The sequence below is a fragment of the Octopus bimaculoides genome, chromosome 4 (assembly GCF_046866305.1).
Source record: "Octopus bimaculoides isolate indiv1 chromosome 4, ASM4686630v1, whole genome shotgun sequence".
Lineage (NCBI taxonomy): Eukaryota > Metazoa > Mollusca > Cephalopoda > Octopoda > Octopodidae > Octopus > Octopus bimaculoides.
The window spans coordinates 101,524,740-101,542,239 of record NC_142931.1 but is presented as its reverse complement, the minus strand read 5'-3'; the positions used below and the strand labels follow the sequence as shown (position 1 = coordinate 101,542,239).

At 35.4% G+C, this 17,500-nt stretch overlaps 1 protein-coding gene across 1 annotated transcript in view; it reads right to left on the bottom strand.

Annotated features, from left to right (window-relative positions):
- Window positions 1–17,500, bottom strand: part of LOC106867327 (rap guanine nucleotide exchange factor 4) — an 828,140-nt gene that overhangs the window by 126,401 nt on the left and 684,239 nt on the right. Inside the window, exons 7-8 of the mRNA XM_089350109.1 lie at window positions 6,718–6,953; window positions 5,907–5,981 (exon numbers count right to left, since the gene is read on the bottom strand). Of these exons, the coding sequence (XP_089206235.1) occupies window positions 5,907–5,981; window positions 6,718–6,953 (311 nt within the window). The remainder of the gene's footprint in view (window positions 1–5,906; window positions 5,982–6,717; window positions 6,954–17,500) is intronic.

The window sequence follows — 17,500 nt, the reverse complement described above, 5'->3', positions numbered from 1 at the left end:
TCAATAAACTTCATCTAGCCTGTGCAAGCATTGAAAAAGTGGATGATAAAGCAATAATAATGCTGATGATGTGCCTGCACACATTTGTGTGTATGCATGCGCACACATGTGCATATGTGTGTATGAGTGTGTGCGTTTATCTCCTTGCTTTGATACCCTGTTCTAATTGTAAACAACTGTTATTGTTTATTTGCCATCTTTCATGAAAAATGTTCAGCCATTAATGCTATTTTATGTTTGAAGGACAAGTTAAAATATTACTTTGCTTCAGAATACATGAGGTTTAGCAACAGGAAGAGCATCCAGCAATAGTAAATCTGTCTCAATGAATTTTGTTCGACCCAGGCATGAATGGAAAAATAGATATTATTATTATTATTATTATTATTATTATTATTATTATTATTATTATTATTAGCAAAAATAGAAGAGTGCCATTGTTATCAAGTGAATATTTCTACATCTCGTGTGTCTTCCACAAGTTCAAAAATTAAATTTGGTTAATATATATAGGACTGAGGTAATTCCTCCAGAAGATATAGAAGCAAAAATAGAAGAGTGACATTGCTATCAAGAAGAGTGCCAGTGTTATCGTTCACTTGATAACAATGGCACTCTTCTACTTTTGCTTCTATATCTTCTGGAGGAGTTACCTCAGTCCTATATATTATTATTATTATTATTATTATTATTATTATTATTACTTTTATTATGATGATGATGATATCAAATAATGGTTTAATTAACCCTGATGGCTAAAACAAATGAAAGAACCGAAGAACTAGTAAGAGGAAAGAGAAGGGAGAGCAAAGTACATAGTCATTTTTAAGGACGCCAAGACTAATGGAAAGCTATGTGGAGGTCATTTTCAAACTAGGGACTTGGTCCAAGTCGTTTCAACAGAGTGGATTCTGCCAAAGACAACCGGAACCAAGTGGTTTTAAAGTGGGTAACAAGTTGGGCCTACCATCCAAGAACAAGAATGGTCCCTCCACTTGGCTTCCACACACCCAAATTTCAGTTACAGGCTTTGATCAATCAGATACCATTGTAGAAGTCACTTGCTCAAGGTTATGTACAATGAGACTGACTCCCAAGCCAAGCAGACACAAAGCAAACCAACCAAACCTGCACACAGATATTGACATATTTTGCAATGTACCCCTTCCAGTTCAAATAATTATAACAAATATTCTAATACTAATACATTCATATATTAACATAGAATTTGTAATGTGATCTTTTATCATAAAAGATTTGCAAGGTAATAACTAAATACAAAACAATAAACATTCAAACATTTTATCATAACATACTGACACATAAATATAACAAGAAAATAATGTGCTTGCACAACCAGCTAGAAGTATCAGCTAAACCATATCCTATCATCTTGAGAAATAAGGACACAATGAATAATGTGGTCTTTGATACACAAAATAACAGGATGACCATACTGGAGCATTTTTAATCACAAGACAATATTTAACCCTTTAGCATTTAAACTGGTCATATCGGACTCAAATATTCTACTTGTTTTATGTTCAAGCCATCCAGATCTGGTCTCTCACATCTACCCAACAATGCCATTCTAAAAATAAATAATCACATCATCATAATCCTGAAGCTTTGAGATAATGCATGGTAATACAAAGCAAGGCTACCACCCCTGGTGAAGAGGATTGGCCTGCAAGAGTCCTGAGCTGATGCCATGTAAAAGTGCTTGGCACACTGTAAAGTGGTTGGCATTAGAAAGGGCATCCAGCTGTGGAAACCAAGCTAAATCACACTGGAACTTGGTGTAGCTTTGCAGCTTGCCAGCCCTGGTCAAACCATCCAATCCATGCCAGCATGAAAAATGGATGTTAAAGGATGACGATGATGATGATGATGAATGTGAAAAAATGAGCATTGCAGTTGACAGAGTAACCTGAATGCTAAAAGGTTAAAGGTTTATTCTAGAAGAAAGGACTGCATTCTTGGTCTTCACTGGTGCCCAAAACCAGTGATATGAACACAGTTGGTGTTCGTCACTGTAAGTAGATGGTTGTAGAAAAAACAGGGAGGGGTGGTGGTGCTGAGAGTGAATTCCAGAGGTATGACATTTTGGGAAAGGCAGAACTAAAGGTCTGAGCAATGGAAACCAAATAGGTGAGAAAAGGGGTAGAGAAGAATGTGTAGGGAGTGGCTGAGATTAGGTGGTACAATATTATAATGGAAGCAGATGAAGCAACAGCAGTAACACTATGTGCATTGAAATCCCATTAAATTATAATAAATTTACATATTTGATGTACAAAAAGCCATTCTTAAGATGATAATTTTTCAGCCTATTAATTTCATCTTTAGAGAAATGTTTTCAATATTTATATAAATATTGGGAAAATGGCTTGCCTGTTAAGATGAGGTTAACAGTGAGAAAGATATTTAATTTCATTAACAATATCTAACCCCAGACATTTAGTTATTCAAAGTCTCTTATAGAAATATATTCACAAATAAACACAACCTTTGTAATGTGGCCACTGTTAATTATAATAAATTTACCTAAAAACTTCCTTTATGTATGTTTTATAAAAAAATAATATTTCATATCAAATTTTGTGAACAATAACACCATTGCTAATAGAATGTCAACAGACCAATCATGGGGGTCATTGCATTTATAATGGTGAAAGTAAAAAACTCAAAGTATTATGTTTGAAAGCATCTGTTTGTGATTCTTTTTCATTTTTCTTTGTTAGTGTTTACATATTTCAGGCATGGCTGTGTGGTAAGAAGTTTGCTTCCTGACCACATAACTCCAGTTTCTGGGTTCAATTCCACAGAGTTGTACTTTGGGCAAGTGTTTTCTGGTATAACATCAGGTGAATAATACAAAACAAGCAACAGAAGCAATTTTATGTATAAAAATAATTTCTAAACAAATACAGTATAATAAGTATACATCATCATCATCATTTAATGTTCATTTTCCATGCTGGCATGCATTAGATGATTTAACTGGAACTGGTAAGCCAGAAAGCTGCACCAGGCTCCAGTCTGTCTTGGCTTGTTTTTTATGACTGGATATTCTTCCTAACACCAATCACTCTACAGAGTGTACTGGGTGTCTTTTACATGTCACTGGCATGGGTCCTTTTATATGTCACCGGCACTGGCCATGATTTCACTTAGTTTGACATGTCAAACATTTAAAGAGCAAAAGCTTAAGGAATAAATAAGAATTATATTATCAGAGTCAGGTATGTTCTTTCTACAAAAGATGTTGATTACTGAGTAAAAGATATTGGTGAAATGAGTATTACAGGAAGGAGGAATGACAGTGTCTTCTATCTTATAATTCATCATCAAAATCTACTTATGGGTGAAGAATTTATCGAAGGTGTTTAATGTTTATAGTGTGTCATCTATTCGTACAGCTCAGTGTAGGGACTGAGTTCACCTCTTGTAAATTTTATGTTATGTTCATGATTAGGTTCATTATAAACAAAATGTTGTAGACCTTCCTGTTTAAGACCTAACCCTTCAACAATATTCTCTGTAGTCAGTTTAAGTGGAGTTGACAGAATTTCTCTATTCTCAGTTTTTTTTTTTTTTTCTAGTAGCATCAACTCCTTGTTGGATAAACTTTCTCTGTGGGATTCTAACAATTCAACCAAATCATACTTTATGACTTTTTCAAAACCTATATCCTTTACAAGTGCTATAATATCTTTCTTAATTTGATATCGGCTCTCTACTTGTGGAAAATTTGTAAAGTCTTGGATACAAACTGGCCATATATTTTGCCAAATATTGTTCAAAATTGAAGGTTTCACTTCATCCTATCACTCAGCTCCATTATCTACAGCATCTCTTATTGATCAAAAACTATTCACAACAAATATGTAGTTAAAAAAAATAGCACCAGTAAAGTAGTTCCATAAGAGCAAAATATTGTTGCCTTTTCATATGGATGTAAGAATGAAAAGAAGATAAAAGGGTAAAAGAATGATGTCGGAGGAAATACTGTATGATAATAGTTAGTTTAAGGGTTGCTAGACTCATGGTTGCTTCACCCATTTCACCTCTAATCTGAGCCATAAACCTCCACACACTACGCACACACCCTGTGGTGCTGCCATACAACACATGTAGCTACAGACATTACTATCATACTGGTTGGTCTATCATTGTTGTTGCCAGCTGGTTATTCAAAAAGTTGAGTGGTTGTGATGGTGAGATTGATTGTATTAATTTTGGTGTTGGTGATAGTTGGGGTATTGTTGATGGCGGCAGTGATCATTGTTCATGAAGGAGTTTGTGGTTTGGTAATGGGCATGGTTGTATTGGTTTGGTGATGAAGCTTGTAGAACAGGTGTTAATGATAAATAGCATGTGTGTGTGTGCATTTAGATAGCTAGATACATAGAGTTATATAAATAAAAGATAGATATAAACAGATACTCATTCTGACACAAGAAAATACACACAAGTATTCTCAGTATAAAATTTCAACTTACATTCTATAACTGTTCATAGTCATGCATACACAAACACTTGTGTGCTCTGATACACACACACACACACACACACACACACACACACACACACACACACACACACACACACACACACACACACACACATGCAAACACACATACGTACACACAAACATACATATATAAATATATATATACATATATATTTGAATGTATTGAAACTACAAATTTTCAAATTGTTAACTTTACTTTGATCTTCACTAAAACAACAAAAAGTGGGCTTTTGGCAAAAAAGGAAAAGCATAGTTCTTAAATTAGTAAAATTTATCGAAGTTTTCATAAAGGTGAAATTACATATCATATCCCAAAATTAGTGGTCGTACTTTAGAATTTCCATAAGCATGAAATCCAATAATCTTCCTACGTGTGTGTGTCTGTGTGTGTGTGTGTATACATGAGTGAGTGGACAAATGAAAGGAAAGAGCACTCAACATGTTTAGTAGGAGTTACATGCATCATTATAACAGTTTGATATAGCTCCATGCAACTTAATGCTTTACAGGCCTCTAACATAAATCATCTCTTTCAAGCTTTAGATTATCAAAGCAGATAATCAAAAGCTTGAAAGAGACAAGCTTCTGTTATAGGCCCATGAAACTTTAAGTCACACAGAACCAAATCAAACTGTTTATATATATATACATATATATATAAACAATTGCAGTGTGGAAGGTATTTATAAGCCATTTAAGAAACACACAAAAACCGTTAGATTCACTTCAATATTTAAATTTAATTTGCCAAAATATTTTCGTCGCTTTGAGACCGTGATCGGATCAGTGACAAAATTCTGTGCAGCACGAAATTTTTTCAGTGAACAGGTCGCGGTCTCAAAGTGACAAAAATATTTTGGCAAATTAAATTTAAATGTTGAAGTGAATCTAATGGTTTTTGTGTGTTTCTTAAATGGCTTATAAACACCTTCCACACTGCAATTGTTTTCGTTCCAGCACACAATCTCAGATCAGGTCACTTGCTATGCAAGTACATCTCCGTAATATATATATATATAAATATATATAATGGGCTTGTGCATCTACTAGATTGCATCCAGTAAAGCCTGGCTGACTGGTTAGCATAAAGTCACTCATAAACATGCACAGACTCTGGTTCATAGCTATTCTACCTCCTCTTTCTGCATTTTCTGTAGTTTCTATAATGGCTTTTGCTCATTAGAGCTGGCAGGGACCATGCCATTTCCACTCTGGCACTCCCATCTGATTTGTCTTTCCTCCTCTCACAATTCGTGTTGTATCCAACACTCCCAGGTCCTACACTAATCACTATGCTCTTCCCTCCTTCCCAGAATTTTGTTCCTCTGGAACTTCCTCTCTGCTTACATCTTTCCTGTTGCTGACTTACAAAGGTTCACGTAAAACATTAATGGTGTCAGTCTCATTAGTATAGGAAGGCTTGCAAGGATCATAAGCTCTAGAGCTATCGCAAAAAAAAAAAAAACCTCAAAAAAACTATCACTAAAGATTGATCTTCTATAGATGAAGCCATTTGCTCATGATACCACATGTCATACACTTCTCATGTCAAATTTTGTAACCACACAAAAAAATAACATATTCATGCATAAACACAGCCATTGCAATGTGACCACAATTAATTATAATATATTTTCATGAGTAATTGCTTAAGGCAACTGATTTATTATAATATATTCACATATAAACACATTTGTAACGCAACTCTGTCTGGTTTGAACAAATTTACATAAATACAGTGGAGGATTGACAGATTTTGTCTAAGTCAGCTTTGCCTTTCATCCTTCGAAAATTAATAAGATAAGTCCTAGAGTTAATATAACTGACTACATCCCTGAAGGCAGTGCCCCAGCATGGCCACAGTTCACTGACTGAAACCAGGAGATGAATATTAGAATATACACTTTCCAAATGGAAAACCTTAATTGCTTTAATGGCAATATACTCACACGTAATATAAGCCAAGAAGAGAACTGCTGCTTTATCACTCAGTCTGATAGAAATAGCAGCAATATCTCAAATCATATTCCACTGTCTTAAAAAGGGAAGGACACACTGGAAAATATAGTCCTAGATATACAATGTCTTGAAATAAGACGGAATCATCAAGGGTTCAACAACAATTTATACAATGGGATCATTTTTTAAATGAAGTTGAATAATAAAATAACAAAACCAACTCCTCACCATGTGCAATGACCCCTTCTTCAAGTAGGACCTGCCACATACCAACTGCCTGAACACGGGTTAATACTAAAGCACTGTACTGCATCAACCAGTCCACCATCTCGGTACCAACCATACATTGGCGGTATGTACGCAAATGGTACTTCCGATCTCGAATGATATGTGGTGCCTGAATCATTATCACAGTTCGAAGAATTTCCTTGGCATGAAACATACTTTCAGAGGGTTCCTGCAAGTAGAAATGACATGGTTAAAATGATTGCAACAACAATAATAATGATGATGATGACGATGATGATGATGATGACGATGATGACGATGATGATGATGATGATGATGATGATGGTCACTCCTGTTGATTTCAAGGTATGAGTGTTTGGAGGAAAGGATTTAAAAAAAGAAAAGAAGGATTTAGCAAAAGAAAAGAAGGATTAAAGATAAAAGAAGCTGCATCTATTTGCAACGGATGCATGAATGCAGTTTGAATCCAAGTATGGATTTTGCTATAAAGTCACAATGGGGACAACGATGATTTTCATTTTGCCTGTAATGTGTCTGTTCAATGGAGGATGCAACTCTTTTATTGTTCTGTTTCTTCAACTGAAATCGTTTTGATGCACCATGACACATTTTACACCACTCAGATCGACCTAAGCAATAACTTTCCCAAGATTAAATTAAGCTGTAGGGATTTCAGTGATTGTTTCAACTATCTTTATGCTTAAGACTGAGTCTTCCTTTATCACAGAATCCTCCTACCTGTTGGCCATACAAAAGAATTTTCAGAATGATAGTAGTAGTAGTAGTAATAATAATAATAATAATAATAATGATAATAATAATAATAATAATAATAATACAACTGAAATAAAATAATCCACAATCTATACAGTATATATCCACTAAAATAAACAACTCCCACAACATGTACTCTACAGGCCAGATAACCAACAGAAGGAAACAACTCACATTACATACACAACACAAACACAAATGTAACAAAAGACTGCAACCAAATCCCATAACAAAACAAACAAACACAACACAATACTGGGATGAGTTTGTACTCCCCCAACAACAAAAAAGCACACACAATGTTGTACACACCTCAACAACAGGGCGGTGTAACAGGTGATGCAGTAGAAATCCGCCCCAAATCTATCAAAGTCGACCTCAGTGGAACTTGAACTCAGAACGTAAAGGCAGATGAAATGCCACTCAGCATTTTGTCCAGCATGCTAACAATTCTGCCTGCTCACCACCTTAATAATAATAATAATAATCCTTTCTACTATAGGCACAAGGGTTGAAATTTTTGTGTGCTCAGCACTCAACTGGTACTTATTTTATCAACCCCAAAAGGATGACAAGCAAAGTTAACCTCAGCAGAATTTGAATTCAGAATATAAAGATGGACAAAAAGCTTCTAAGCATTTAGTCTAATACAAAAGTTTCACTGGTACTTTATTTTGTTGACATTGGAAGGATGATCTCAGTGGGTATTGAACTTAGAATGTAAAGAGCCAAACAAATATTGCAAGGTATACTTTCAGGTGTTCTAATGATTCTGCCATTCCATTTCCATAATTATTTGTAACATAGGCCAAAAATTGGAGAGGAGGAGAACAGTGAATTAAATTGACTCCACTATTTGACTGGCACTTTATTTTATAAACCCTAAAGGATGAACAGACAAGTTAACCCCAGTAGGATTTCAACTCAGAACATAATATATAACTATATTACCACAAAAAGAAAATTCATCCAGCATTCTAGTAATTCTACTAATCCACCTACTACTACTACTACTACTACTACTACTACTCCTGATGATGATGATGATGGTGATAACCATTTCTTTTGTTGCTACAAGGGTAATGACTGGGAAGCTTTACAAAGACAAATTGAAATTGGTAGAAATTTTACATTGAACTTGGAAAACAGGCAAGGAAAAATATCTATAAGGAAATCGATCCTAATAGGGAAACTTCCACTGAGAATCATTCAGGAAACCCCACAAATTCTGGATTACTGTAACTACTAAAGATAAGTGCCCGCTATTCATTTTTCTAAAAATATTTCAAGGGATGTTAAACAATAGATTTTAGAGATATCCTAGATAGCTTAACATTTTATTAAGTTAACCATCATTTTTATCAAAAGAATGATTGATTTAACATTTAGGGCTTCAGTTTAGATGGAGGAAGTATGAGATTGTGTTATATTTATGCTTTTCTTAATTGCATTAGCAGAATAAGTTAAAAGAATTACTGTTAAATGGTAATGAAAACTTAAACACTTGCTCTTCGAACTAAACCATGTATCACTGTACTAACACATTTGGAACACATGTTAAAATGTTCTGTAATGCAAGAACCATGCCTTTTTGCTGCATCTTGCAATGTGCATTGGAAGTGCAGAGAAATATGTTCAATTAGGATTAAACAAAACTGAACTGAATGTGGAGTTGATAAGAAGAATAAGTTGAAGCTTATTGCCATCATATTACATTACAACACTTGGTTTTGTCTCCTCTTAACTCAAAGAAGGTAACTATGTATTTGCTTAACCTACCTCAAATCATAGATAACTAGCTTGGAAAAGAGAGACACATCGACTAATGTAGTTCTGGATGCACTATGCCATAGAAGCAGATAAGATGGTTATGGCTGAAATGTCTTTATCATGGGTTTTCTTGATCCAGGCTGAGCTAAAACTGAAGCAACAACAACAGCACTATCACTATCACTGAAGACCATAAGTTTTATCCATATTTGGGTGGGTAATCATTTGATACAACCCAAGTGATGCAAACCAGTGAGGAGGCTTCAATGCAATTACTCAACCTGGTAGAACTAGTAGCTACATCTTTCTCAAATTACATTCTACCATTTTAAAAAGAAATTCAGTTCAAGGGATGACAAAAATAAAAAGACATGACAAGATAGTCATGAGTGGACTGTCTTTGAACATAGATCTGCTGGATCAGAACTGACCTTTGATCAGTTCTGATCAAAGATCAGCTGATCCAGTAGTTGGATCAGAGTCAACATCTGTTCATAAGTCCACTGGATCAGACTTATACTTGACCACAGATCAGTGTGATCAGAACTGATCTTTGGTTGTCAATCTCTTTGATCAGAACTGACTACTAATCTTAGATCTGCTGGGTCAGAACTGACTTTTGATACTTGTTTTGTAGTATCAAGGTTGATATTTAGTTATTAGTTTGTCAGGACAGAACTGACGTTTGATCACCGGTCTGCTGGATCAAAACTGACCTTTGATCATTGATCTGCTGTCTCAGAACTGACAGTTCATCATATGTATGATGCATCAGAACTGACTTTTGGCCATTGGTCTGGTGGATTAGAGAGACATTTGGTCATAGGTATGTTGGTTCAGTAGTCAGCTAAATCAAAGCTGACTATGGCTCATAGTTCAGTTGGATCAAATTTGACTTTTATTCATTATAGAAACTTTTGTTTCTTATCATGAAAGTGCCAAAATACATAGAAATCAATGCAAATGAAAAGTTTCAACCATCTTCATCACACTCGCCTAACCATCAGTGTAAGAAATCAATACATGAATGAAATAGGAGACAATAAAAAATAAGCTAAAAAATATTTCATCCACCCCAGCCCCACAATCTCCTACTCCCAAAACTAACCAGCAGTCAAATCAAGTATAAAAAAAAAGATATAATAATTATTTATATGGTTGGTGTATTTTGTTTCAAAATCATTATCCATTTCATTCATCAATTGTGGTTGTTTTTACAAACTTCTCACAAAGAAAGGAATCCATTGCAGAAACAAAGATTTTCAATGAAAATCAAAGAAACAAAGAAATGGTAAGATGGAGAAATGGTGAAATGGTGAAATGGTCCACATGAGATCACATGGCTCCATTCATGGAATTATTTATAATGCATTTAACAGTGAACTTTGATTAAGTTTCAAGCAAAACTATTCATTTTCTCTGTTTTGCTCTTTCTCTCTCTGCCCTGAAACCAGCAGTTAATGCCTGGTCACTTTTTACTCTGTCTCTCCTTGTTCTTTGTTATTATATGTCCGTGATCTCAAAGTGGTTCTGGTATTCTCTATATCAGCAGAAGACAGTTTACCTCGAGTAACTGAAGGGAACTGAGGTGTATGTGGTATAGTGGATGAGCAAAGTAGATTTAGAAGAGAAACAGTGAGAGAGAGAAAGAGAGGGTGGCAGAGAGAAAGATACAGGTGGGAGAGCCTGCATCATTTGCTACTTTCAAGAAAGCAAGAGGAGGAGGGGGAGAGGGGAGGGAAAGTCAGAGACAGTCAGACAGAGTGATGAGGGAGAGAGAGGGGGGATAGAAAGAATTGATGAGGGAATAGAGAAAATAAGAAAAGAGAGACAAACAGAATGACAGAGAACAGTAGAGAAGAAGGAAGAGCAGGTAACACTTACAACCTTTGAGAGAGAGAGAGAGAGAGAGAGAGAGAGAGAGAGAAAGAGAGAAAGGATGGTAGGAGGGATAGAGAAAAAGAAATGAGGAAAGGAAAAGAGATACAGAGAGAGTGATAGAATGAGATGAAGAAGGAGGGAAGGCAGGTATCATCTATCTTCAAGAGGGAGAGGTGGGAGAGAGAAAGAGGACTGAGAAAGAGAGAGAGATAGGGAAAAAGAGAGAGAGGAGAGATGGAAAGAGAAACAGGAAAGAAAGAGATAAGGAGAGAGGGAAAGAGAGACAACAGTGAGAGAAAGAGATAAAGGAGGGAGAGCAGGCATCATTTACTACCAGAGAGAGAGAGAGAGAGAGAGAGAAAAGTTGTCTTGTTATAATAGACATGTAACATGAATGAACTATGGATGCTGAGAATTGATAAGGGTGATGGTCTGTAGTAAAGACAGAACATTCAGAGAAGACTTTTAGAGATGTAGTAATGAGGTTTGTTTCGGGGAATGATAAACCACACTGAAGAGAAAAGACCAGGATCAAATTTCAGATGTGTCTAAATCAGGACATGATAGGGAATTGTTGTTGTTGGCACTCCGTCGCTTACGACGTCGAGGGTTCCAGTTGATCCGATCAACAGAACAGCCTGCTCGTGAAATTAACGTGCAAGTGGCTGAGCACTCCACAGACACGTGTACCCTTAACGTAGTTCTCGGGGATATTCAGCGTGACACAGTGTGACAAGGCTGACCCTTTGAATTGCAGGCACAACAAAAACAGAAAGTAAGAGTGAGAGAAAGTTGTGGTGGAAGAGTACAGCAGGGTTTGCCACCATCCCCTGCCAAGCCTCGTGGAGCTTTTAGGTGTTTTCGCTTAATAAACACTCACAACGCCCGGTCTGGGAATCGAAACCGCGATCCTATGATCGCGAGTCCGCTGCCCTAACCACTGGGCCATTGCGCCTTCACTATGATAGGGAATACAGTCATTGAAACAGTAAAGATGACGATATATGTAAGATAATGAATTGAAAATGACCTTTTAAACATTGGCAGCAATTCCAAAACCTTAACCATACAACAAACCTGTACACACACACTCATCCACATCATTGTGATGTATGTGTGTTTGTGTGCATGTATGTATATGTGTGTGGAGGCTTGTTGTAACATCATCTGGTTATTTTTTTTCTTGTTGGTTTGGATGTGAGAGAACTTTTTTGGAGGCAGTATTCTATGGCCAGACACCCTTCTTTTTTGTCAACTCTTGTTTGTAAGTAAGGTAATTCTGGTTTTCACTTGTCAAACTGGTGAGGTGTGGGACAGTTTCTGTAGGACGTATACAAATGTTACCACAGCCTAAGCAGTGTCAATGCAAAGATGTGCAGATACACACACACATATCTATTTGTTTGTCTGTCTGCCTCTCTCTCTCTCTCTCTCTCTCTCTGTTTTGAGTAAAGCACATTCCCAGTTTGGGCTACCTGGTGTCATCCACAGTTAAGATATATTTCCTCTGAAAATCTATCTTGTGTTCCTTCACCAATTATTATCATTATTATTATTATTATTATATATATATATATATATATATATATATATATATATTTAAATATATATAAAATATATAGTTTTACGGAAAATAGCCAAATTTCATCGATGAAAATCCACTATCACATGTAGAAAAATTAATAATTAAAAGCGCAATAAATGAGTTTCCCTAAAACTATATATTTTATATATATTTTAATCTATAAAGCTCAATTTAATTTAAATTTTTTATAAATTGATTTTAATTGAGTTTTTACCTGTAATTTTGGATTTTGTCCCTAATATTATATATATATATATATATATATATATATATATATATGTTGTCCAAATTTACAGAAAACAAAAGATAAAGCCGGGTGTAGGAACAACAAGCAAATGTATTAGTTTAACGCTCAGGAAGAATGGAAAGGTCTTTTACGTTTCAAGCCTATGCTTTCTGACAGAAAGGATTAAGAGGGAAAAAAAGGAGAGAGAATGTAAAAAATGGAGAAAGGAAAATTTTTTCAACATGACGAAATAATCAGAAGGCTGAATGAAAGGAAGATAATGATGGTGACCTGGTCTCATGTGCACGTGTATATGTTAGAATGGTGTGTGTAAGTATGTATGTATGAATGGGATGAGTGTGTGAGTATGTATGTGCGTGCGAGCTGAAAAATATGTAGACCTGTGTGTGTGTATGTGTGCATATGGATGAGTGTATGTATGCATGTAGTTATCATGTGTGTGTGCAAACGCATTGGTCTGGTTGTGTGTTTATATCTACAAGTAACTTAGTGCATGTGTTGTGTGGAGTGATGTGCATTTTGTGTATTTGTGTGTGTGTGTGTGTATGTGTATGCATGTAGACTTGTGTATATGTGTGAGTATGTGTATGGACGTTTGTATATGTATGAGGCTAATGTGTGTGCGTGTGTGTGTGTGTGCCTGTGCATGCATGCATATGCAAACACTTGTGTTTAGCAGTTGATATGTGCTTGTTCAGGTGGTGTGTGCACGTGTATGTGTGTGTGTGTGACTGTGACTATATAGTGCACATGTGTACAGTGTATTTTTGTGTGCAAAAGTTATCTGTGTCTATGCGTGTTGCGTGTGTTTATGTGTGTTGCATGTGTGTATGTGTGTATATATTGTCTGTGTTCAGGCATTATGTGCTTGTGTGAGTGTGGGAGTGTGCATGGTGGTGTGTGGAGTGTATACTCAGTACACTGTACTGAGTTGAACAGTGTGTAGGGGTGCTCGTATAGTGGTATGTGTGGTGACGCCATTGAAGAGTCTGTGTGGGTGTGTGAATAATGGTTTGTGGATAATAGTGTGTTGGGTGCTAGTGCATGTGGAGTGGGAAGGTGTTCTTGGGTGTGTGTGTAATGGTGTGTGAAATGAGGAATGAATTGAACAGTGTTGATGGGTGTTTGTATAGTGGTATGTATGTGGTGAGGATACTGAGGTAGGTGGTATGCAGGTGTGTAGGTGGAGGGGAGTATGCAGGTGTGTAGGTGGAGGGGAAGGGCAGTTGAATGTAGGAGGTGTGTGGGTATCTATGTGGCGGAGTGTCAGTGGAAAAGAGGTAGTGAGTTGAGCCCATAAGATGGAAGGAACAAAAGGAGAAGATTAATTCCTGTTCATTGCAAAGGTGAGAGTCTAGGTGGCCTCTGTGCAGAGACAGTCTGAACACTGACAGATGTTGTAATGAATGACCAGTAGAGTGGAAATGGTGCAAGAGTGGAGTGCCATTACTGAGTGTGATATGTAATTTTAGGGGACTAATGGGTATATGTCACTTAGTGTTTTGAGTAAAGTACATTCACAGTTTGGGCTACCTGGTGTTATCCAATGTTGAGATATTTTCCTCTGGAAATCTATCTTCCATTTCCATCATCAATTATTATTATCATTATTACTATTATTATTATTATTATTATTACACGCACACACACATATGTACATGCAAACATACATACAGAGAGATTCTGTATAGTTTTCATCTACTAAATTTCATTTGCAGGGCATTGGTCTATGTAAGACTACAGAAAATATTTGCCCAAGGTACCACTGAGTGAGATCAAAGCCCAAAACAACATGGTCGCAAAAGAAACTTCTTAAGCATACAGCCATGTGTGTGTGTGTGTGTGTGTGTGTGTGTGTGTGTGTGTGTCTGTGTGTAATAGTGCTGACTAAATCTTTTACAGCAAGAAATATTTCATGCGTAAAAGACTTATAGGATTCAATGATAACGATGAAAAATATTATCTTAATCAACATATTGATATTCAAAATAACTAATGTATAAATGTATTTATTACTCTAAAAATAGGAGCTGGTCATTAAGTCATCATGATTTTATGGTTGGATATTTCTAGTAGAGGAATTTACTGACAAAAGCAAATACAGTTTTGTGCTATTAGAAGCTGCCCACAAACTGGTTAAACTGGATATAATTTGAAATATCTACAATATGGAGAGTATTAGAACTGTGAAATGCCTGTTCAACTTTGTAAACAACTTTATATAAAAAGGTGAAAATAAAATAATTTAAAAATCACCTTATTTGGTGAATTCAATAAAATAACATCAATCCCCAAATTTGTCCAATACTTTATTTTACTGATCCTAGAATGATGTACCTCAAGGTCATACTTGGTAAGATTTGAATTCAGAACAAAAGGGTTGTAACAAAGAAGTAACTAAGACATTATGCCCAACTGCTGCGTTTGCTGCTCAAATAAATGTGTCTAATTTAGGCACAAAGCCAGCAATTTGCGGCTTGAAGGAATTAGTTAATTACATCAATTTCAGCAGTTGACTGGAATTTTATGTTATTGACCCGAGATAGCTGAATGGTGAAGTTGATCTCAGAAGGATTTGAACATAGAATATAGAGAATATAGAGAACTTTAAATAATACCACAGGGCATATATATATATATATATATATATATATATATATATATATATACTATTATTTCTAAAATAATCCTTTCTATTATAGGCACAAAGCTTGAAATTTTTGGGGAGGGGTCAAGTCGATTACATCAACCCCAGTGTTTCACTGGTACTTAATTTATTGACCTTGAAAGGATAAAAGGCAAAGTCAAACTTGGTGGAATTTGAACTCAGAACATGAATACAGATGAAATACCACTAAGCATTCCACCTGGCATGCTAACCATTCTGCCAGCTCATTGACTTAATGATAACGATAATAAGGATAATGATAATAATGGTAATCATAATAAGTTTATGGCTAAACACAGAACCATAATCATTAGACAGTCTATTGGAATACAGCAACTGTTTTAATCAACAAGTCTAACCCTCTTTAAAATAAACATTTTGTCAAATTATATTTCCATAATTAACTAACAAATTGCATCACCATAATTAGCCAACGAATTGCATCACCATAATTAACTAACTCCATAATTTGTTTTGAAATTGTTTTCTTCTGCTTTTCTTGTTTAAGTTTCTTTCTTACGTAACATCCCCACCTCCCCTCACTCTACATTATACAAAAAAAACCCAGAAAAAAAAAAACAAACAAATACCTTAATGATACTTCAGTACAAAAAATAAAAAATAAAAATTCTTGAACAAATCATAAGATGTACTGTTATGACCTAAAGATATGGTTTGTGATTTTTTACCCTCTTGTTTTGATTTTTAAAATCTAATTTTGAAAATCAGGATAAGAAACAGCCAGAAGGTCAGTCAAGTTTGAATTGTACCATTTTTTAGCTTAAATATTACAGCAGCAATACAAACAATCTTTCAAGAGAAGTTGATGTCAGTGATTTTTGTAAAATAGAGATCGTTTATCTGAAGGAGGAAAAAGATCTGTGCAAAGAGCTCTACTATTATCAATGATTTCATCAACTATTGTTTACTGAAGTAAAAGGAAATGGCCCTCTAGGAATATGGAACAAGTGAAATGATTAGCAATGCATGCTTGCACTTCATTGCTTATAAATAGTAAATTCCTTCTTCTTCTTCAATTTCTTTATAGAGAATGGCAAGATCCATTTCAGTAATAGATCTTGCCATTTGCATCAAAAATCCTTTTCAAACAAAATGTTCAGAATTTTTTAATAGAATTTTCTAGTTATAAGCTAGCTTCCATTGGTTGAAATGGTTTGACAATTGAAGCCTCTTACAATATCAACATATTCCTCCTTTTCTCTCCACTTCACTGCCTAAAATCTTAATTTACCGATGGATTGATTCTTAATGTAGTCGAAAAGAAACAAGAAGAGGGAATTCGCTGATATTATTACCAAAATTGTGAAAGGAAGTGAGATTGAAACCAGCAATGTAACAGTAAATAATGATAATAATAACAACAACATTATCACTAATAGGATAGCTATCACTTGCAAATGGTTATAACTTGGTAGCAAGTAACATGCATTTGATAATTGTTTTTGGTGCATATGCAGTTGTAAGCATACATAGAAACACTCTTGGCACTCCCACTTTTCAGCCAACAGAACATCAAGGATGTGACAACTGGAGGAAGAGAGAACTGTTTCAGCATTTGGCTGGTGCCTAATTTCAGCTGAATAGACTGGAGTGATGTGAAATGAAGTGCTTTGCTCAAGGATAGAATGTACCCAAATCAGGAAACAAAGTCATGACCTTATCATTGCGAGGTCAATACCTGAACTATGAGGCTAAGTGTCTTCATAATAATAATAATAATAATAATAATAATAATAATAATAATAATAACAATAATCCTTCCTACTATAGGCACAAATCCTGAAATTTTGGGTGATGGGTTAGTCAGTT